This window comes from Rana temporaria, chromosome 1 (genome assembly GCF_905171775.1).
Source record: "Rana temporaria chromosome 1, aRanTem1.1, whole genome shotgun sequence".
Taxonomy (NCBI): Eukaryota; Metazoa; Chordata; class Amphibia; order Anura; family Ranidae; genus Rana; species Rana temporaria.
The window spans coordinates 280,283,438-280,302,799 of record NC_053489.1 but is presented as its reverse complement, the minus strand read 5'-3'; the positions used below and the strand labels follow the sequence as shown (position 1 = coordinate 280,302,799).

At 43.2% G+C, this 19,362-nt stretch overlaps 1 protein-coding gene across 3 annotated transcripts in view; it reads left to right on the top strand.

Annotated features, from left to right (window-relative positions):
- Window positions 1-19,362, top strand: part of PCSK5 (proprotein convertase subtilisin/kexin type 5) — a 508,063-nt gene that overhangs the window by 79,522 nt on the left and 409,179 nt on the right. For all 3 annotated transcript variants that reach the window (XM_040356083.1, XM_040356101.1, XM_040356092.1), the window contains exon 3: window positions 15,830-15,943. In XM_040356083.1, coding sequence (XP_040212017.1) covers window positions 15,830-15,943 — 114 coding nt within the window. The remainder of the gene's footprint in view (window positions 1-15,829; window positions 15,944-19,362) is intronic.

Here is a 19,362-nt window from a genome sequence, read left to right as displayed (position 1 = left end):
AGCGGATTTTCGAGCATGCGCACTGGTATTGTTTCACGAACAGCGCATGTGCCGTTAAAAAAAAACATAAAAAACGCGGGGTCAAGTCAAATTTATATAAAACACGCCCCCTACATCCCCATTTGAATTAGGCGGGCTTACGCTGGCCCCCATACGTTACGCCGCCGTAACTTAGGGCGCAAGTTCTTTCTGAATACGGAAATTGCGCCCAAAGTTATAGTGGCGTAACGTATTTAAGATACGGTACGCCGGCCGGACAGATAGACCATTCTATCTGAATCCAGCCCAAGGTGTCTACATTCTTGGACTGAAAGTTTTTTTCCTAGCCACACAAAGATGATAAAAACTAGCCTATTTTTTTACACTTAGATCCCCCAAACATGATATTTTTTTTTCAGACACATTAGAAAATAAAATGGCAGTCATTACAATATTATGTCACACCGTATTTATCATATTTATTTGTCCTAAAAACGATTTTTTTTGGGGGGGGGGAATTAAACTTTTTTAATAAAAAAAATAAGAAAACAGTAAAGTTGGCCCAATTTTTTCTATATAGTGAAAGATAATGTTACGCCGAGTAAATTGATACCCAAAATGTCATGCTTCAAAATTGCGCACTTAAAATTCTCCATAGGCGACGTTTAAAGATTTGTACAGGTTACCAGTTTTTGAGTTACAGAGGAGATCTTTTACTCGAATAATTCCTCTTGCTCTAGCAATCGTGGCAATACCTCACATGTGTGGTTTAAACACTGTTTACATATGTGGGTGCAGTTTACGTATTTTTTTTTTTTTTTTTTTTTACACTGTGTAAATGTAAATGTCCCTTGTAATAGAAAAAAAGCATTACAGGACCTCTTTAATGTGACATCTGGGGTCAAAAAGATCTCAGATCTCACATTTACACTTAAAAGTATTAAAAAGTATTTTTTTTCCAATAAAAAAAAATGTCCCTTTAAGGCCGTTGGGCAGAAGTGACTTTTGATGTTGCTCCTGTCCTCCAAGGGCATACAGTTGAGTGGGGGCCATCATGCCCTCACTCGACTTCCTGCCCATCAGGTCACAGGACCCAATCGTCTCTGCCGCTTTCAACGGCTCCGGTAAGCGGTGGAGACACCTGAGACATGGCAGGAAGGGGGCACCCCTCCCGCCGCCCATTAAAGTAGTCTTGCGAATCCGATGCAGAGACCACATTTATCTTAAAGTGGACCGCCCGCCATGGAGAAAAATACCATGTAAGGCCTTGTACACACGGGCAAACATGTCCGCTGAAAACGGTCCGCCGTACCGTTTTCAGCGGACATGCCCGCCCGGAGATTTCTGTATGATGGCTTAACACACCATCATACAGAAATGAGAGACAATCCGCGCGAACAGACAGCGCGGTGACGTGTTTGCGCCGTCGCCGCGACGATGACGCAGCGACGCTGAAAGGTCAATGCTTCCACGCATGCGTCAAAGTCATTCGTCGCATGCGAGGGATGGCGGCCGCTCGGACATGTACGGTAAGTCTGTACAGACGACCGAACATGTCCGACGGACAGGATTCCAGCGGGCATGTTTCTAAGCAAGTTTAGAAACATTTGTCCACTCGAAAACGGTCTGGCGGGCAAATGTACGCTGGAATCCTGTCCGATCGGCCGTACACACGACCGAACATGTCTGCTGAAACTGGTCCGCGGACCAGTTTCAGCAGACATGTTCGGTCGTGTGTACAGGGCCTTAATAGCAGCTTTCTGCTGCCATAACAATGGTATTTAACGTCAAAGTACAGATGTATTTCCAAGGTGGGCGGATAGGAACCTTTTAAGGCATTTTTTTTTTTTTATAAAAAAAACTTTATATACAATGGTATTACATAGAGCAGCCCTGATCCTCCTATTCTTGGGTCCCACGTGCCCTATAGGAAGCAGCTTCATATGGGGGCACGCATTGAAGTGGAAGAGCCCAGAGCTCTTCATAGAATCTCACAAAAGTGAGTACACCCCCACGTTTTTGTAAATGTTTTATTATGTCTCTTTTCATGTGACAACACTAAAGAAATTACACTTTGTTACAATGTAAAGTAGTGAGTGTACAGCTTGTATAACAGTGTAAACTGCATTAGTATTGCATGGCAAAGTATCAACTATATGGCAGTGTTTTACACAAGTGGCAAAAAGGTGGTAAAAATCAGCAGTTGAGCCAAGACTTTACTATCCCCGATAAGCCACTTAGAAGATAAAATACAGCCAGAGAGGGCTGTGCATATGCCACAGTACCTCTCCTTGTGGTCAAAGAAAATTTAACATGGCTTTCTGAGTCTGACAGGTGCCACAGCTTGTCCAACTCACTCACTGCAGTCAGTGAAACCACATTGCAATTGCAAGCCAAACTTTCTGCTTGCGGTTGCAGTGCAGTAATCCCTTTCAAAATCATTGTTTGGCAAAAAAATCTAACAAAAATGAAGAAAGCAGGGATTTAGGAGATGGCAGTATTGCCTGTTCTAATGTAGTAAAGACTGCCACACATGTAAACTTAGCCTACATTTGCTCTTTGCTTGCTTTAATTGCCAAGCCATTATGGGCTATGGAACCATTTCCCATTTACAATTGCTACATTGTGCAAGATGTTTTCTTTTGACGTATTAACTATTTAACTTCCATAAGAGAAATCCAATAATGTATCATTTTGTTTAGGGTAGTACATTTTCTAGTTAAAGTGGATGTAAATCCCCCTACATGAGTTTTATGTGCATCTCAGCTTTCTGTATTCTTTAGAATTCTAACATTGTGTTAGAATTTTTACTTCCTCATTCAGAAACAGAAGTGGATTCTTGGCGTACACTGTGTGTGACAGCTAATTGGAGGAAAGGCACACACCCCCCGGGGTTCCACAAAAGCAGAGGAAGAAAGGAATGTGCAGAGCTGTGCTGCGACAAGACAAGCTCTCTGCTAATCTATTTATAGCACCCACCCGGAAACAAAGCTGGTCTTATCTCGGTTGTCGGAGAACTTGTCAGAAGTTATCATGCTGATAACAGAAGAACGAAACAGCATAAAGACACGGGACTTAGGGCTTTGGAGAGAGATAGGAAACACTACAGATATATATGTGCCTAGGTCAAATTTCATGAATCGGGTTTACATCCACTTTAAATAGCCTACTGAGCAACATTTTGGCAAATGATTCTTAAGCGACCGTTTTCCTGCCAGAAAAACTGCTAGGTGAGCTTTTGCCCGGGAAAACCGGCCGTGTGTATGCTTCCTCGCAGTTTTCCCGGCAGGAAAACTGCCAGAGATTCCCGGCGGTTTTAAACCCGGCAGTTTTTCTATGGGGAAACACTGCGAGGGAGCATACACACGGCCAGGATTCCCACCCAAAGCTTTCCCCTCAGATTTCCCAAAGGGAAACCTGGCCATGTGTACAAGGGGAAACTTACCGAGCAGATTCTCGGTATTCCCGGCAGACTTTATACCGCCCGGAATCCCGGTCGTGTGTACAGGGCTTTAGTTGGAAAATATTAACCATGGGACATACAGACTTTTAATGCCGTTATTGCCTCAACCACTTAAGGACCTCCTACCGACCATATACGTTGGAAGAATGGCACGGGTGGGCACAGGCACGTACAGGTACGTCGCCTTTAAGAGCCCAGCCGTGGGTCGCGGGCGCATGCACGCAACCCGGCAGGGAGCTCCATGGCCGAGCCCGCGGGACCCGTGGACCCGATCGCTGCTGGTGTCCCGCGATCGATCACAGAAGCTGAAGAACGGTTTGGGAGCCACGTCGCACGACCGCGCAATTGTCAGTTAAAGCGAAGCAGTGCTGAATCGCAAAAACTGGCCAGGTCCTTTACCTGCATAATGGTCCGGGTTTTAAGTGGTTAATGATTTTTCTTCCTCTTTGCCTTTGTGCCATCTATTGTAATCATTGCCATATTGAAATGTTTGTGGCATTGAATGTGACATACATTGCTTTTTTGAATGCATATTCCACTGTACTCCAGGTGACACAAGAGATCCCATGAGGCATGTTTCTAGTAAATCTGTGTTATTCTTTAGGAAATCTTTCAGATTAAGCAGTGATGTTCTTCTGGAGATTTTTAAATCGTCTATGACATGAAACTTGCAAGAAATAGTAAAACCTCAAACTTCTATTCTACATTTGCTGATTCAAGAAAACAAAATTACACCAGTCTTTACTCTGGCTTAATAGTGATGAGTTTTACTTTAAATTAGCTTACCTTTGATGAACATTTTGATTTATGATATTAGACACAGAACATAATTTCTGTTAACAAACTTACTGCAGTCAGAAATAGGCAAATGATAATACAAAATTTAAATTCATTCATCTCCTTAGGACTTTATCCTAGCTGGTATTTTAATACCGGACCTCCCACTGGTATGAAATAATTAACATGAAATGCATGCTCAGCAGTCTAATAGTAACATATGAAATACCAGTAGCAAGGAAGGATTTTACATTAATTGAACTGCATTGATGACATTTTTTACATATTCAGACACATTTTTGGATTAAAAATAATAATTTAGCAGATATTTCTTCTCTTACTATTTGTATAGATGTACATTTGCAAGCGGTTACCATTCAGCTATATTTGCTCCATATTACATGATCAAATGTACATTTGTGCTCTCATATACTGTACATACATTTTCTGTGAGATATAATATGCACTTAAGGATTATTGATGAATGATAAAGTAAAGTAGGTGTTTTAGCAGCTAACTACAGCCAGCATACGTGACAAATATGATCAAGTAGTTCCCACTTTTCACATAGTGTCAGCGCTCAGAGTATTAATGTAATTTATTTTTTTTACTCATTTTGCTGTATATACAAAAGTAAAAAAATAATAATAGATATGGCAATCCCTTGTAATGCTATCACCCTGGTACAGGTGTGAGAGATGGTATTCCCCCCAAAAAAACAGGTATTAAAGAGGAACTTCAGTCTGCTCACAAAATTTGTAATAAAAACATCTTTGCCATTCTGAAGCTTCCCTCCAACCACTTTGCATATTATTTTATATATACTGTGACTCTATACTTGCCAAATATGCTGCCAAAATCTCCCTTTACTGAGTCTGGCTGCATCCATTTTAACTGTGGGCAGCTGAAGCTGCTGCCTGTTCTCTTCCTGAATTTACAGAGACACACAAAAACACACCTCCAGCTCTGCAGCTCTCATTGGCCCTCTTTTGACTCATCACCCCTCCCTTCCTGGCAAACTCTCACGAGAGTGAGAGCGAGAGCTGTGCATGATGTCATAATCCTAGGCGTTTTACCATACAAGAGACAGGAAGTGGGCCGTGTATATATATAAATATATATATATATATATATATTAGTGCTGTCAGTTAAACGCGCTATTAACGGCGTTAACGCAAACCCACGTTAACGCCGTAAATTTTTTTATCGCGCGATTAACGAGGCGGCGTTCGGGGGTTATACCGGGATGATGCCTGCAGCCGCAGGCATCATCCCGGTACCGTTGTTTAGAGCGGGCGATCGGCTATCCAAACATAACAACCGATGCGGCTAAAAGCCGCTCGGTTGTTATGCCGGAGGAGCGGGAGGGGACATCCCCCCCCTCCCGCCGCCTTTCGCCGCTCTGACCGGGCCTCCCGTCCCACCGGGAGACCCGATCCTCCATCCGGCGCCTTCTGTGTCCAGGCGGAGACTGACACTAAGCCGTAAGCGGCTTTGATTCAGTCTCCGCATTGAAACCACGGAAGCGACGTCATGACGTCACTTCCGGGTTTCTCGGCTGCCAATGGCGCCGGATTTAAAAAAGTACACAGTATTCAGAATCGCCGTTTTTGGCGATCTGAATACTTTGAAGTGCAAAGGAGGGCTCGGAGGTCTTTTAGACCCCCGATCCCTCCATAAAGAGTACCTGTCACCACCTATTGCTGCCACAAGGGATGTTTACATTCCTTGTGACAGCAATAAAAGTGATCAAAATGTAAAAAAATTAAAAAAACACAATTTAATATTATAAAAAAATAAAAAATAAATAAGAAAACAAAAAAAATATTTTTGGCGCGATTAATCGTGAGTTAACTATGACATTAATGCGATTAATCGCGATTAAAAATTTTAATCGCTTGACAGCACTAATATATATATATATATATATATATATATATATATATATATATATACAGATTTATGTGTTAATGCCAGTAGCTGTCGTGTGTTTCCACACCTCAGAATGATAAAATCTCAGCGCAACAATGTGAATAACTCAACAAGAAAATATACCAAAATATCCAATAATTAATAATAAGTCCATCAATAAATGAAGTCCATATTAGCTTTAAACACATGTGCTTCATATATATATATATATATATATATATATATATATATATATATATATATATATATATATATATATATAATAAGTAAATAATAATAATAATAATATCATATATATATATATATATATATATATATATATATAACAATATGTATATATATATATATATATATATATATATATAAAACAAATAAATAATAATAATTATATATATATATATAATCATTCATATGTGATCCATTATCTACTTGACTTGAAAATGAAAAGTGCTCTACCACAGTGCCCACCACCTTTCACCGTAGCCTCTTACCTCCCAAATAGAGACACACTAGGGTAAGGTCTATCATGCTTTCTCATTCTAAGCAGCTTCTGAATATCACAGAATGAACATTATAAAGCACATTTGTTTTAAGTTTTATATGGACTTCATGTATTGATGGACATTTTATTTGTTATTGGATATTTTGCTATTTTTTTGTTTTGAGTTATTCACATTGTTGCGCTGCACTATTTTGATAGTATTTATTGGCACACTGCCTTTCTGAAACCAGTCTACATGCCCTTTAGCACTGGAGTTTCTTTTGAAAAAGGGACAGAAAAAAGGGTTATTCTCCACTGGACATATGTTGTTGGGAGTTGGTGGTCACACCCTACCTAATGTGTGGGCTTAGGGGTTCTATAGACCCCCAACCAGTTTACCATTTATGCAGGAAAGGAGAGAGTTCAAATAAAAAAGACAGTATTACATTTAATGTCATCATTAACCTTGTGAGGTCATCATTTACTATAGTTGAATTAATACCAAATCTGATGTTACAATTAGCGATGTCACAGTGTACCCTGAAAAGACACCCAATGTTCCATACAGTAATAATAGTGCAGCTCAAAAACAAACAATTTAAACTATACACACAGAAAATTATAACATAAGATATATGATATATAATTAAAAATTATATAATAGAGTCCATATAAAGTGCTCAGGTGCAAAAAGATGATCCAAAACGGAATAAATAGTGCAAAAAATCCAAAGGGTGATATCCAGAAGGAACCTCCACCAAATAGCAGGAATGGCCTCTCACAACTTCGACCTGCAATAGGTCACAAAGCATAATCAGAGAACCACCTGTTCTCAGAGGACAGCAAGCAATGCAGCAGTAGAACCACGATATCAGTCAGACTCAGGAACAGGACATGGCAATCAGGGCATAGAAAACAAAGGAGAGGAAATCTAGTGCTCTCTGAAGCCAACAGGCCAAAATACATTTATTAAGAATAAAATACACTCACTGTATAAGCACTCTCAAGCGAGTGCAGCGAAACAGCATGATAAAATATCCATGACAGCATGGGTTTCACTCTAGGTTGGCGATCGCGGGTGACGTCACACGTGGCCCCTCCCCCTCGTACGTCGTTACGTCCCTATGGGCGGGACTTCATCAGCGCAGGGTGAAGAAAGGCAGCATGTAGACGTCCCGCTGTCTGGGTATAAGAAGCCTGTGGCTGCCATGACAACCATGGTAGCCAACACGCCCACTAGTATTCAAGCCCTCCCATCAATCCTAATTAGACAACAAAAGCTGTCAGCAAAGGAGGGCGCAACATACACCATAATGGGAAAGGAGATGACACATTCGATCCGACTCCTAAATACAAAAAAATTATATATATGCGCAATAAGGATAAAAATCCTCAAAGGCAAAAAAGACCCCTTTATAAAATAAATCTTACAAAAAAGATAACTGACGTCAGCCGTGATCGCACACCTATATTACATAAAATACCACATACAGTATATGTTAATCCTTATACATTAACCCATTAAGGTCTCAAAGGAACACTACATGTGGCAATACCCGTGCATACCCCTTTTGATATTGCTGATATGTTCCCCTACTCTCACATGCAATGCCCGTGACGTGCGACCCACATATTGCAAACCGCACTCACACTCGAGCATATAAACTACGCCGATGGTGTCGCACCCAATGTTCCATATCCAGTTGTTTATTTATTAAAAAAAAAAAAATCAAAAAAGACCAAGAGTGGAAGGGGAGATTTTGCTCTTGCTTCATAAATTAGAATGATGAAGAGCACAGCAGTGAAAGCACTTTTGTTAGTAAAGTTGGGAAGGATCAGAACACTTAAAATAAATTGTTTGCAGTCTGTGTCCCTGTTGATTAGATTTTCTTATTTTCTGTTGAATTTCCTGTACAGAAAGTGGGAGAAATGTTCTCAATGAAAACATACTGCAATAAATCCTTGACATACATACATTTTAACCCTTTGCCTTCAAAACAGAAAATGAGTGTCGTTCTCCATTTAAATGTTCACTCAGTGGGCCGGATTCAGATACCTGAGCGTATCTTTCTTCCGGCGTAACGTATACTCTGATACGTTACGCCGCTGTAACTTTGGGCGCAAGTTCTGTATTCAAAAAGAACTTGCGCCCTTATTTACAGCGGCATAACGTATGTGTTGCGGCGTAAGGCTGCGTAATTCAAATGGGGATGTTGGGGGCGTGTTGTATTTAAATTTGACTTGACCCCGCATTTTTTACGTTTTTTTTGAACGGCGCATGCGCCGTCCATAAAATATCCCAGTGTGCATTGCGCCAAAGTACGCCGCAAGGACGTATTGGAATCGTCGTGAACGTAAATGACGTCCAGCCCTATTCGCGAACGACTTACACAAACAATGTAAAATTTGACGCGGAAAAGACGGCCATACTTAACATAGGATACCCTGCACATACCCCTCATATAGCAGGTGTAACTTTACGCCGGAAAAAGCCTAACGCAAACGACGTAAAAAAAAAGCGCCGGGCGGTCGTTCGTTTCTGAATCGGCGTAAATACTAATTTTGCATATTCCTTGCGTAAACATACGGAAGCGCCACCTAGCGGCCAGCCAGAAAATGAAGCCTAAGATACGACGGTGTAAGACACTTACACCTGTCGGATCTTAGGGATATCTATGCGTAACTGATTCTCTGAATCAGGCGCATAGATCTGACCGGCTGGACTCAGAGATATGACGGCGTATCAGGAGATATGCCGTCGTATCTCTCTGAATCTGGCCCAGTAAGTACAATTGGTGCAATTGAGCATTCAAAAGACTCCGCTTATTATAGTTTTTTTTTATTCCAGTGAGTTTGCTTGCAGTGTTATTAATTTTCAAAAACATTTGCTTTCGAAAGAGATTCTAATGGGAACAATGAATAATCATTTTTTTTTTCAATCTTAAATGAGCCCATGGTACTGTGTGATTTAGCAGAACTGTATCCTCAAAACAATTGTCTTTATTATTCTCTTCAGATTTTAGAATCTATAACTGTTTGGATAAATCAAGAAAATAAAGGAACATGGACTTTGTGATGAAGAATATTTTACATTTGTATAGTGTTTTATGCAGTATATGAATAGTAGATGGAAATCTTACATAAGCAGATCAGTAATTGTGTAGTTTAACATTGTAAAGGATTCCAGCACCACAGACAGCGTGGAGTATTATTTCATGCTATAAGTGGTGTCAGAAAACATTTATGATACTTAACTGCAAGCTCACCAGTGTCATTTCTCTTGTAGAGAAACACACAGACAATGCTTTGTTTTTTCAGTTGATTTTTATTAATCTTTTAAATAAAAAACAATATATTTTATTTACGGTACTGTAACTATATCAAGAAAAACAATAGAACAAAACAGGTATTGCTCAATATCATTGAATAAAGTTGCCACTGTCAAGAAATCTACTGCGCCAGTGGTCACAATTGTATTTTTACAACATAGGTATATAGGTATCATCTGTTTAGTTATAGATTAAACAGAGCTGTTGTACACTTGGGAGTTACATATTATAAAACCCCTCCCAGCAGAATGGCAGAACAAAATGTGACTCTTTCCATTCTGTGAGATCTGCACATTTCTTAGTATTGAGTTTTGTACATCATGAGCCTTTGTTTGATAATGTTACATTGTAAAAAAGGAAGGAAAAATTACCACTCCTTTAATGCATGTGGAAGAAAACATGGGGGGAAAAGGCGATTGAAATGTATTTCAACTCAAAATATGCTGCCATCATTATGCATATAATTTGCCTATATGCTTTCATTAAAATATATAATAAAGCATCTATAGAACACAGACTTTATTATAAAAGCTTAGTCAAATATCTGAATAAAAGAGGTTACATGGCCCAGAATTTAGAGTTCTGTTTATTGCTGGCTGCACACTTCAGTAATGTTGGAGGACTTGGGTAGAAATACATTTGCAGACGTGGATTTGACCTATGGATTTAGCACCGCTATTATTTTCAAGTTCTTTCAATAAATTAGCTTGGTGTATCCTGGTGTGCACGGTCTTTATGCTTGGAAAAATACTTCCATTCAGACAATACCATGTCTGAAAGCTTAATTGAGTGAATCATGACAAATAATCATGCAGCATTGAATTTTTATTGTTCCTTTTTGTCTGGGAGTTTGCTCATTGAAATAAGCTTTAAAATATGTTGTAGGGTTAACTATTTCTCACAGTTTAATACTGCTTTTTTTCAGAGGGGAATATATGACTTCTGCTTGTTTTTGCCTTCTTTTTATATCTTATGAATTTAAGATTACATCTTATATTGATGAAAAAAACATATTATTTAGCAATATTTTTTTTTCTAACGGCATACCTGTCCCCTCAAATATGAACATACTTGGATGCAGCGCCAGCACAAGTTTTTTTTTAGCAATGAACGCAAAAAGGCCAACATGTTCACCTCTAATAAACTGTAAACTACTTCAGTAGCATAGGTTTTAGCCTAAAAAACTTTTAGGTCCTGCCCTTTTTGTGTCCTCCTCTTGCTAAAGTGGCCAAAGTGGTCGACTCTTCTGCCTACTCCTCGGCATGGTCCTGCTTACATGTGGACAATTATTGTCGCTAATGTTTTTGTGCTTCATTTATAGAAATAAGTATCAAATATGAACTGTGTGTTTTTCAAAAAGCAACCAAGTCGATTCCAACTGTTAATATCTGAAAATGTGACCTTTAAAGATTGCTGTGGGCTGTATTTAAAACACATCACAACTTAAGGGGTCTGCCATTGTTGACCTTCTTATTACACTAATATACCAGTAAACAATATTGTTGAATAGTCCTTAATCGAGGGCACAGTGCTGAAGAGGTCCAGGTACAACAAAATCCAACCATGTAGGGGTGCAGTTCATCAATACTTAATCCAATCAATAACGTTGTGAAGTGAAAAATGTTGAAAAACACAACAATAAAAATAAAATATAAAAATAGAAATAAAAATAAATATAAAAATAAGGGTCAAAGTATTTCAGAAGAAGGAGGCCTTGTATCCAAAAAGGGTGAAAGATAGAGAGTGAGCCGTAACCAAGATCTCATATATGCACCTCTAGTGATCCCAGCAGCTCACCTCTAATCTGGCAAGCTGGATTGAATCAGCCTGATCCTGATGGGTGTGGTCCGTTGTTGGATATCACATACGGGTCTCCATAAAGTGTATTACATGAAAAAGTAAAAAGGGTAGAAACCAAATGGTGTGATAACGTCACAGAGAGGGGTAGCAATGTCTTCTGATTTAAACCAGTGGAGATGCACTCACATGTGGGTGAAAAAACTGGGGCTCTTATCCACGAACGCCGAGCTCGTCAGTCCCTCCTTCCTCTCCCTTACTGATTCTCCAGGGTTAGGAGTCCCGTGTCCCCAATGGTTCACGAATCGGCTCTTGTTATGTATGAGGATCTCGGTAGTGTATGTGGGGTAAGAGAGAAGGACAAGCCTGATCGTGTGATATCATCCCCTGATGAAGTCACATGTTGACGATACGCGTCGGGATTGGAGGGCTTGACACACTCCAGCATCCGACCACTGGACATACGAGTTCGCCACTCGTCGGATTGATGCAGCAATTTCGATTTTAAATGTGAGTTTTTAAGTGCTTTTAAAATAAACTTTTCACGTCTGACTGGGCTACGCTGTGGTTGTTTATTCCACTTCCCCCCATGTATGACTGCCACATCTGAGTGTCCGGACTGAGCCACAGATAGAGGGGAAGTGTTGGAGGCACAGATTTATTGCGAGTCCGCACTCGTGGAGGAAGGTCTTTTATGTTATATTGTTCATGTGAGTGCATTACTACCTGGGCATTCCTGGGGGGTTTTTGTTTATTGTTGATGATATCACACGATCAGGCTTGTCCTTCTCTCTTACCCCACATACACTACCGAGATCCTCATACATAACAAGAGCCGATTCGTGAACCATTGGGGACACGGGACTCCTAACCCTGGAGAATCAGTAAGGGAGAGGAAGGAGGGACTGACGAGCTCGGCGTTCGTGGATAAGAGCCCCAGTTTTTTCACCCACATGTGAGTGCATCTCCACTGGTTTAAATCAGAAGACATTGCTACCCCTCTCTGTGACGTTATCACACCATTTGGTTTCTACCCTTTTTACTTTTTCATGTAATACACTTTATGGAGACCCGTATGTGATATCCAACAACGGACCACACCCATCAGGATCAGGCTGATTCAATCCAGCTTGCCAGATTAGAGGTGAGCTGCTGGGATCACTAGAGGTGCATATATGAGATCTTGGTTACGGCTCACTCTCTATCTTTCACCCTTTTTGGATACAAGGCCTCCTTCTTCTGAAATACTTTGACCCTTATTTTTATTTTTATATTTATTTTTATTTCTATTTTTATATTTTATTTTTATTGTTGTGTTTTTCAACATTTTTCACTTCACAACGTTATTGATTGGATTAAGTATTGATGAACTGCACTAGGGTTGTCCCGATACCACTTTTTTAGGACTGAGTACGAGTACCGATACTTTTTTTCAAGTAGTCGCCGATACCGAATACCGATACTTTTTTTAAAATGTGTCCCCAAATGCAGCGATGTCCCCCCACAGATGCAGCCATGTATCCCCCCATCCAGCCATTGTCTCCCCCATGCAGCAATGTATCCCCCCATCCAGCCATTGTCACCCCCCATCCAGCCATTGTCTCCCCCCATCCAGCCATTGTCACCCCCCATGCAGCCATTGTCACCCCCCATGCAGCCATTGTCACCCCCCATGCAGCCATTGTCTCCCCCCATCCAGCCATTGTCACCCCCCATGCAGCCATTGTCACCCCCCATGCAGCCATTGTCACCCCCCATGCAGCCATTGTCTCCCCCCATCCAGCCATTGTCACCCCCCATGCAGCCATTGTCACCCCCCATGCAGCCATTGTCACCCCCCATGCAGCAATGTATCCCCCCATCCAGCCATTGTCACCCCCCATCCAGCAATGTATCCCCCCATGCAGCCATTGTCACCCCCCATGCAGTCATTGTCACCCCCCATGCAGTCATTGTCACCCCCCATGCAGCCATTGTCACCCCCCATGCAGCCATTGTCACCCCCCATGCAGCAATGTATCCCCCCATCCAGCCATTGTCACCCCCCATCCAGCAATGTATCCCCCCATGCAGCCATTGTCACCCCCCACGCAGCCATTGTCACCCCCCATGCAGCCATGTGTGTCTCCCCCCATCCAGCCATGTGTGTCTCCCCCCATCCAGCCATGTGTGTCTCCCCCCATCCAGCCATGTGTGTCTCCCCCCATCCAGCCATGTGTGTCTCCCCCCATCCAGCCATGTGTGTCTCCCCCCATATGCAGCCATGTGTGTCTCCCCCCATCCAGCCGTGTGTCTCCCCCCATCCAGCCATGTGTCCCCCCCATATGCAGCCATGTGTGTCTCCCCCCATCCAGCCGTGTGTCCCCCCCATATGCAGCCATGGCCCGCTTACCTGCTACCGCCGACTGTGTAAAGTACTACGGCCGGCCAGGAACATTACAGCTTTGAATAGCTTTGTAATGATTGGCGCCACGCTGCGTGTATAGACACTCCCCCTCGCTCGGGATTGGACAGTTCACCCGAGCAAGGGGGAGTGTCTATGCGTGGCGCAAATCATTACAGCTATTCAAAGCTGTAATGTTCCCGCCCGTATTACACAGTCAGCGGCGTAACGGCGGCGGATCGCAGCGGCGAATTGCGGCTCCGGTGGCGGCGGTCGGCGGCGGCGGCGCGGCGCGGGGGGGGTTAAGTATTCTATTTGTGTATCGGGGCGGGGTATCGGCGTCTGACTACCGCCGAAAAAACTCGGAATCGGTCCCGATACCGATACTAGTATCGGTATCGGGACAACCCTAAACTGCACCCCTACATGGTTGGATTTTGTTGTACCTGGACCTCTTCAGCACTGTGCCCTCGATTAAGGACTATTCAACAATATTGTTTACTGGTATATTAGTGTCATTCCCCTTTTTTGGACTTTCCCCACCCATTTTTTGTACTTGTATATGTATGTGGTTATATGCACACACACATTAATTTGTATAACACTTTACAGCGCAAATATTTCACTTGTTACAATTATCACTTTTTGTCTATCGATGTAGACCTCTTTTTTATTTGCAGCAGTATCCCCACTTTTCACTTGTCCCCTCACTCTAGACAGCGCAGGAGTTCACTTCACTTATAATTCTTCTTATTACACTGCTAGATGTCTAGCTTTGCTGTAGCTCTCCCGCCTTCAATATATTGTGAGTCATTGTGGCTTACCAAGCAAGTAGATCAGGACTTCAAGTGTTATATGTTCTGAGTCAATTTTGCAGCATCCTGAGTCACTTGTTTTCTTATTTAGTGAATGAGCAGGACAATGATGCTGGCTGTTTGCCAGGAAGCAGGCAAGTGCAAAAAAAAGACTGTTTATATCTTCATTAGATCACATCTGAGGCCCTGTACACACGACCGAGTTTCTCGGCAGAATTCAGCCAGAAACTCGGTCGGAGCTGTATTCTGCCGAGAAACCCGGCCGTGTCTACACTTTCGGCCGAGGAAGCCGACGAGGATCTCGGTGAGGAAATAGAGAACATGTTCTCTATTTCCTCGTTGTTCAATGGGAAATTTCGGCTCGCCGAGATCCTCGGCGGCTTCACAAGGAGCTTGACGTGCAAAACGATGTGTTTTGCCCGTCGAGTTCCTCGGACGTGTGTACGGGGCCTAAATCCCAAATACTAACAATTAGGTACAATAATGTTTGTGAAGACTATACTGCATGTGTGATCAGAAATAGTTTTGATAAATAATATTGATACTGAAGTTGACCTTTCTAAGCTGCTGAAAGCAATTTCCTTGCAACCAAGTTACAGTTGCATTTAAATTACTCTCACATTGAATGCAGTTAATTCCAATGAATAACAAAAACACTTTCAGAAGAGATTTGTCTTGAGCTGCTACTAGTGACTACATTGAAATTACTTGTGTTATAAAGCACCTATATTAGTACTCTTAAATAAATTAACACGTCTGGAACTCTGACTCCAAGAACGTATAGGGTTTAGGAATAATGAGTTCAAAAAGGGTGTAGAGCAGATTTTGCTCAAGAAAAAAATATGTAATGTCTTTTCTTTATTTTGTCCACAGGTAGAATGGATAGAACAGCAAGTGGTTAAGAAAAGAACGAAGAGGGATTATAAAGTTAGCAACATACATTCTGCCTATTTCAATGATCTCAAGTGGCCAAGCATGTGGTATATTGTAAGTACACTTACTAATGCACCTTTTATTCCTGGTATACATAACTCCACTTTTGTTGGGAAAAAAACATTCCCCTCTGATCAATGTATATTGCAAAGATTATAACAAACTTTGTTGCAGATTCCTATCTTGTGTTATTCTGAAGTAATCCATGTGTGTTTCTCTGTGCCTGTGGGTCTAATGGGAGGAGCTACAGAGCACTAATGAGGAAATCTGCTGGGCCTGCATCGCTTTAGATGGGTTCCTATTGAAAGTATCTCTCAAAAAATGACATTTGTGTTGAAGGGTTGCCTGAAATCTGACTTGTATCTTAGTGCAGACTTCTGGGAAAATTGGTGAGCCAATCACACAAGCAGGAAAGGTAATTTTTAATAACGTTCAATTACAAAATGATTAGTGTCGCAATCATATGCGCTATATTATTTTTTCTTTATTTGCTATTTTTTTCCCCCACGAAAGTTTAGTTACCCTCTGAATGCATTTTTTTCAGTGGCAGAAATATATTTAAAAAATTAGATTTTTTTTCTACTGTTATAATAATGGACCACTGATGGAGCACTAAAGTAATGTACGTGTTAAAAAAATTTAAGACGTTTCTTTTTTTTTAAAGATGTGTTTATTGAGAATTTCAATTGTTATACAAGAAAACAATAAACTGGGTACAAACACAACTTGACCCGTGCCTCAGCAAAGAAAAATAATAACACAGAAAATGGTGGTATACACTAAGGGCCAAATCCTCAGCCAGGCGGCGTAACTTAACTTTCAGCAGTTAAGTTACACTGACTTAAAGTTTCTACCTAAGTGCCTGATCCACAAAGCACTTACGTAGAAATTTCAAGCCGTGTAACTTAAGTGCCGCCGTCGTAAGGCGGTCCTCCTCTCCGGGGGGCGTTTACAATTTAAATGAGGCGCGCTCCCGCGCCGGCCGTACTGCGCATGCGTGTGACGTCATTTTCCCGACGTGCAGCGCGTGAATGTAATTGACGCCGGGCGGCTTTGTGGATTGCGACGGGACACTAAAGTTGCGACGGGTGAAAAAAAATATACGCGCCGGGAAAACAAATAATTATAAAAAAAAATGATAACGTCGCTCAGCATGCATTCCTGAGAGGGAGAACTCCATGCCAATTTTCAAAGAAAAAACCGGCATGGGTTCACCCCCCCAGGAGCATACCAGGCCCTTAGGTCTGGTATGGGTTGTAAGGAGACCCCCCTACGCCGAAAAATCGACGTAGGGGTCCCCCTACAATCCATACCAGACCCGTATCCAAAGCACGCTACCCGGCCGGTCAGGAAGGGAGTGGGGACGAGCGAGCGCCCCCCCCTCCTGAGCCGTGCCAGGCCGCATGCCCTCAACATGGGGGGGTTGGGTGCTCTGGGGCAGGGGGGCGCACTGCGGGCCCCCCACCCCAGAGCACCCTGTCCCCATGTTGATGAGGACAGGACCTCTTCCCGACAACCCTTGCCGTTGGTTGTCGGGGTCTGCGGGCGGGGGCTTATAGGAATCTGGGAGTCCCCTCAAATAAGGGGGCCCCCAGATACCGGCCCCCACCCTAAGTGAATGGATATGGGGTACATCGTACCCCTATCCATTCACCTGGAGGCAAAAAGTTAAAGTTAGTAAACACACAACACAAGGGTTTTTAAAATAATTTATTATTCTGCTCCGGATGCCCCCCCTGTCTTCTTTATTAGCTCTATTAGCAGGGGGGGCTTCTTCTTCCACTCTCCGGGGGTCTTCTCCGCTCTCCGGGGGGGGTTTCTTCTTCCGATCTCCGGGGGGGGGCTTCTCCGGACTCCGGGGGTCTTCTTCCATCTTCTCCCCTCTTCCGCTGTTGACTCGGCGAACCCCGGTTCTTCTGCAGATGTCCGGTGCCTTCTTCTTCAGCGCTGGCTGCCTGCTATCTTTGTGTGTTAGCTCAATTTCTAACAGGCAGCCGGCGCGGTCTTCTGTGACGTCACCTTCTTCTCCCCTGTTCCGATGTTGCCTCGTCGCCTCATGTCGCTGTAATGATGGAAGCGCGCCTTGCATCACATTTATATAGGCATCACCGTCCCATCATGCTCCCGCAGGTACCCACGTGGTGGGTGCCTACCCACGTGCACCCACCACGTGGGTACCTACCGGAGCATGGTGGGACGGTGATGCCTATATAAATGGGATGCAAGGCGCGCTTCCATCATTACAGCGACAAGAGGCGATGAGTCAAGATGGGAAGAAGGGAAGAGAAGAACCTGACGTCACAGAAGACCGCGCCGGCTGCCTGTTAGAAATTGAGCTAACACACAAAGATAGCAGGCAGCCAGCGCTGAAGAAGAAGGCACCGGACATCTGCAGAAGAACCGGGGTTCGCCGAGTCAACAGCGGAAGAGGGGAGAAGATGGAAGAAGACCCCCGGAGTCCGGAGAAGCCCCCCCCGGAGAGCGGAAGAAGAAACCCCCCTCGGAGAGCGGAGAAGACCCCCGGAGAGTGGAAGAAGAAGCCCCCCCTGCTAATAGAGCTAATAAAGAAGACAGGGGGGGCATCCGGAGCAGAATAATAAATTATTTTAAAAACCCTTGTGTTGTGTGTTTAATAACTTTTACTTTTTGCCTACAGGTGAATGGATAGGGGTACGATGTACCCCATATCCATTCACTTAGGGTGGGGGGCCGGTATCTGGGGACCCCCTTATTAAAGGGGACTCCCAGATTCCGATAAGCCCCCGCCCGCATACCCCGACAACCAACGGCAAGGGTTGTCGGGAAGAGGTCCTGTCCTCATCAACATGGGGACAGGGTGCTCTGGGGTGGGGGGGCCCGCAGTGCGCCCCCCTGCCCCAGAGCACCCAACCCCCCCATGTTGAGGGCATGCGGCCTGGTGGGGCTCAGGAGGGGGGGGGGGGCGCTCGCTCATCCCCACTCCCATTCCTGACCGGCCGGGTAGCGTGCTTTGGATACGGGTCTGGTATGGATTGTAGGGGGACCCCCTACGTCGATTTTTCGGCGGAGGGGGGGTCTCCTTACAACCCATAACAGACCTAAGGGCCTGGTATGCTCCTGGGGGGGAACCCATGCCGGTTTGGATTTTACAAATTGCCGTGGAGTTCTCCCTCGGGAATGCATACCAAATGCCGTCGCTTGAATGGGCCTTTACAAGGTGTGACTAACTTTACACTTTGTAAAAGCAGCCCTAGTTTTACATCAGGCAAACTAACACTTACGGCGAAAAAACTAAGCACAAAAGCTTTGAGGATCACCCTAAGTGCTAATTTGCATACCAGAAGAGGCATTTCGACTCGAAATGCCCCCAGTAGCGGATGCGGTACTGCATCCTAAGATCCGGCAGTGTAAGTCCCTTACAGATGTCGGATCTTCTGCCTAACTTAGGAAAACTGCTTCTGAGGATCAGTTCCAAAGTTAGAACCAGAGATACG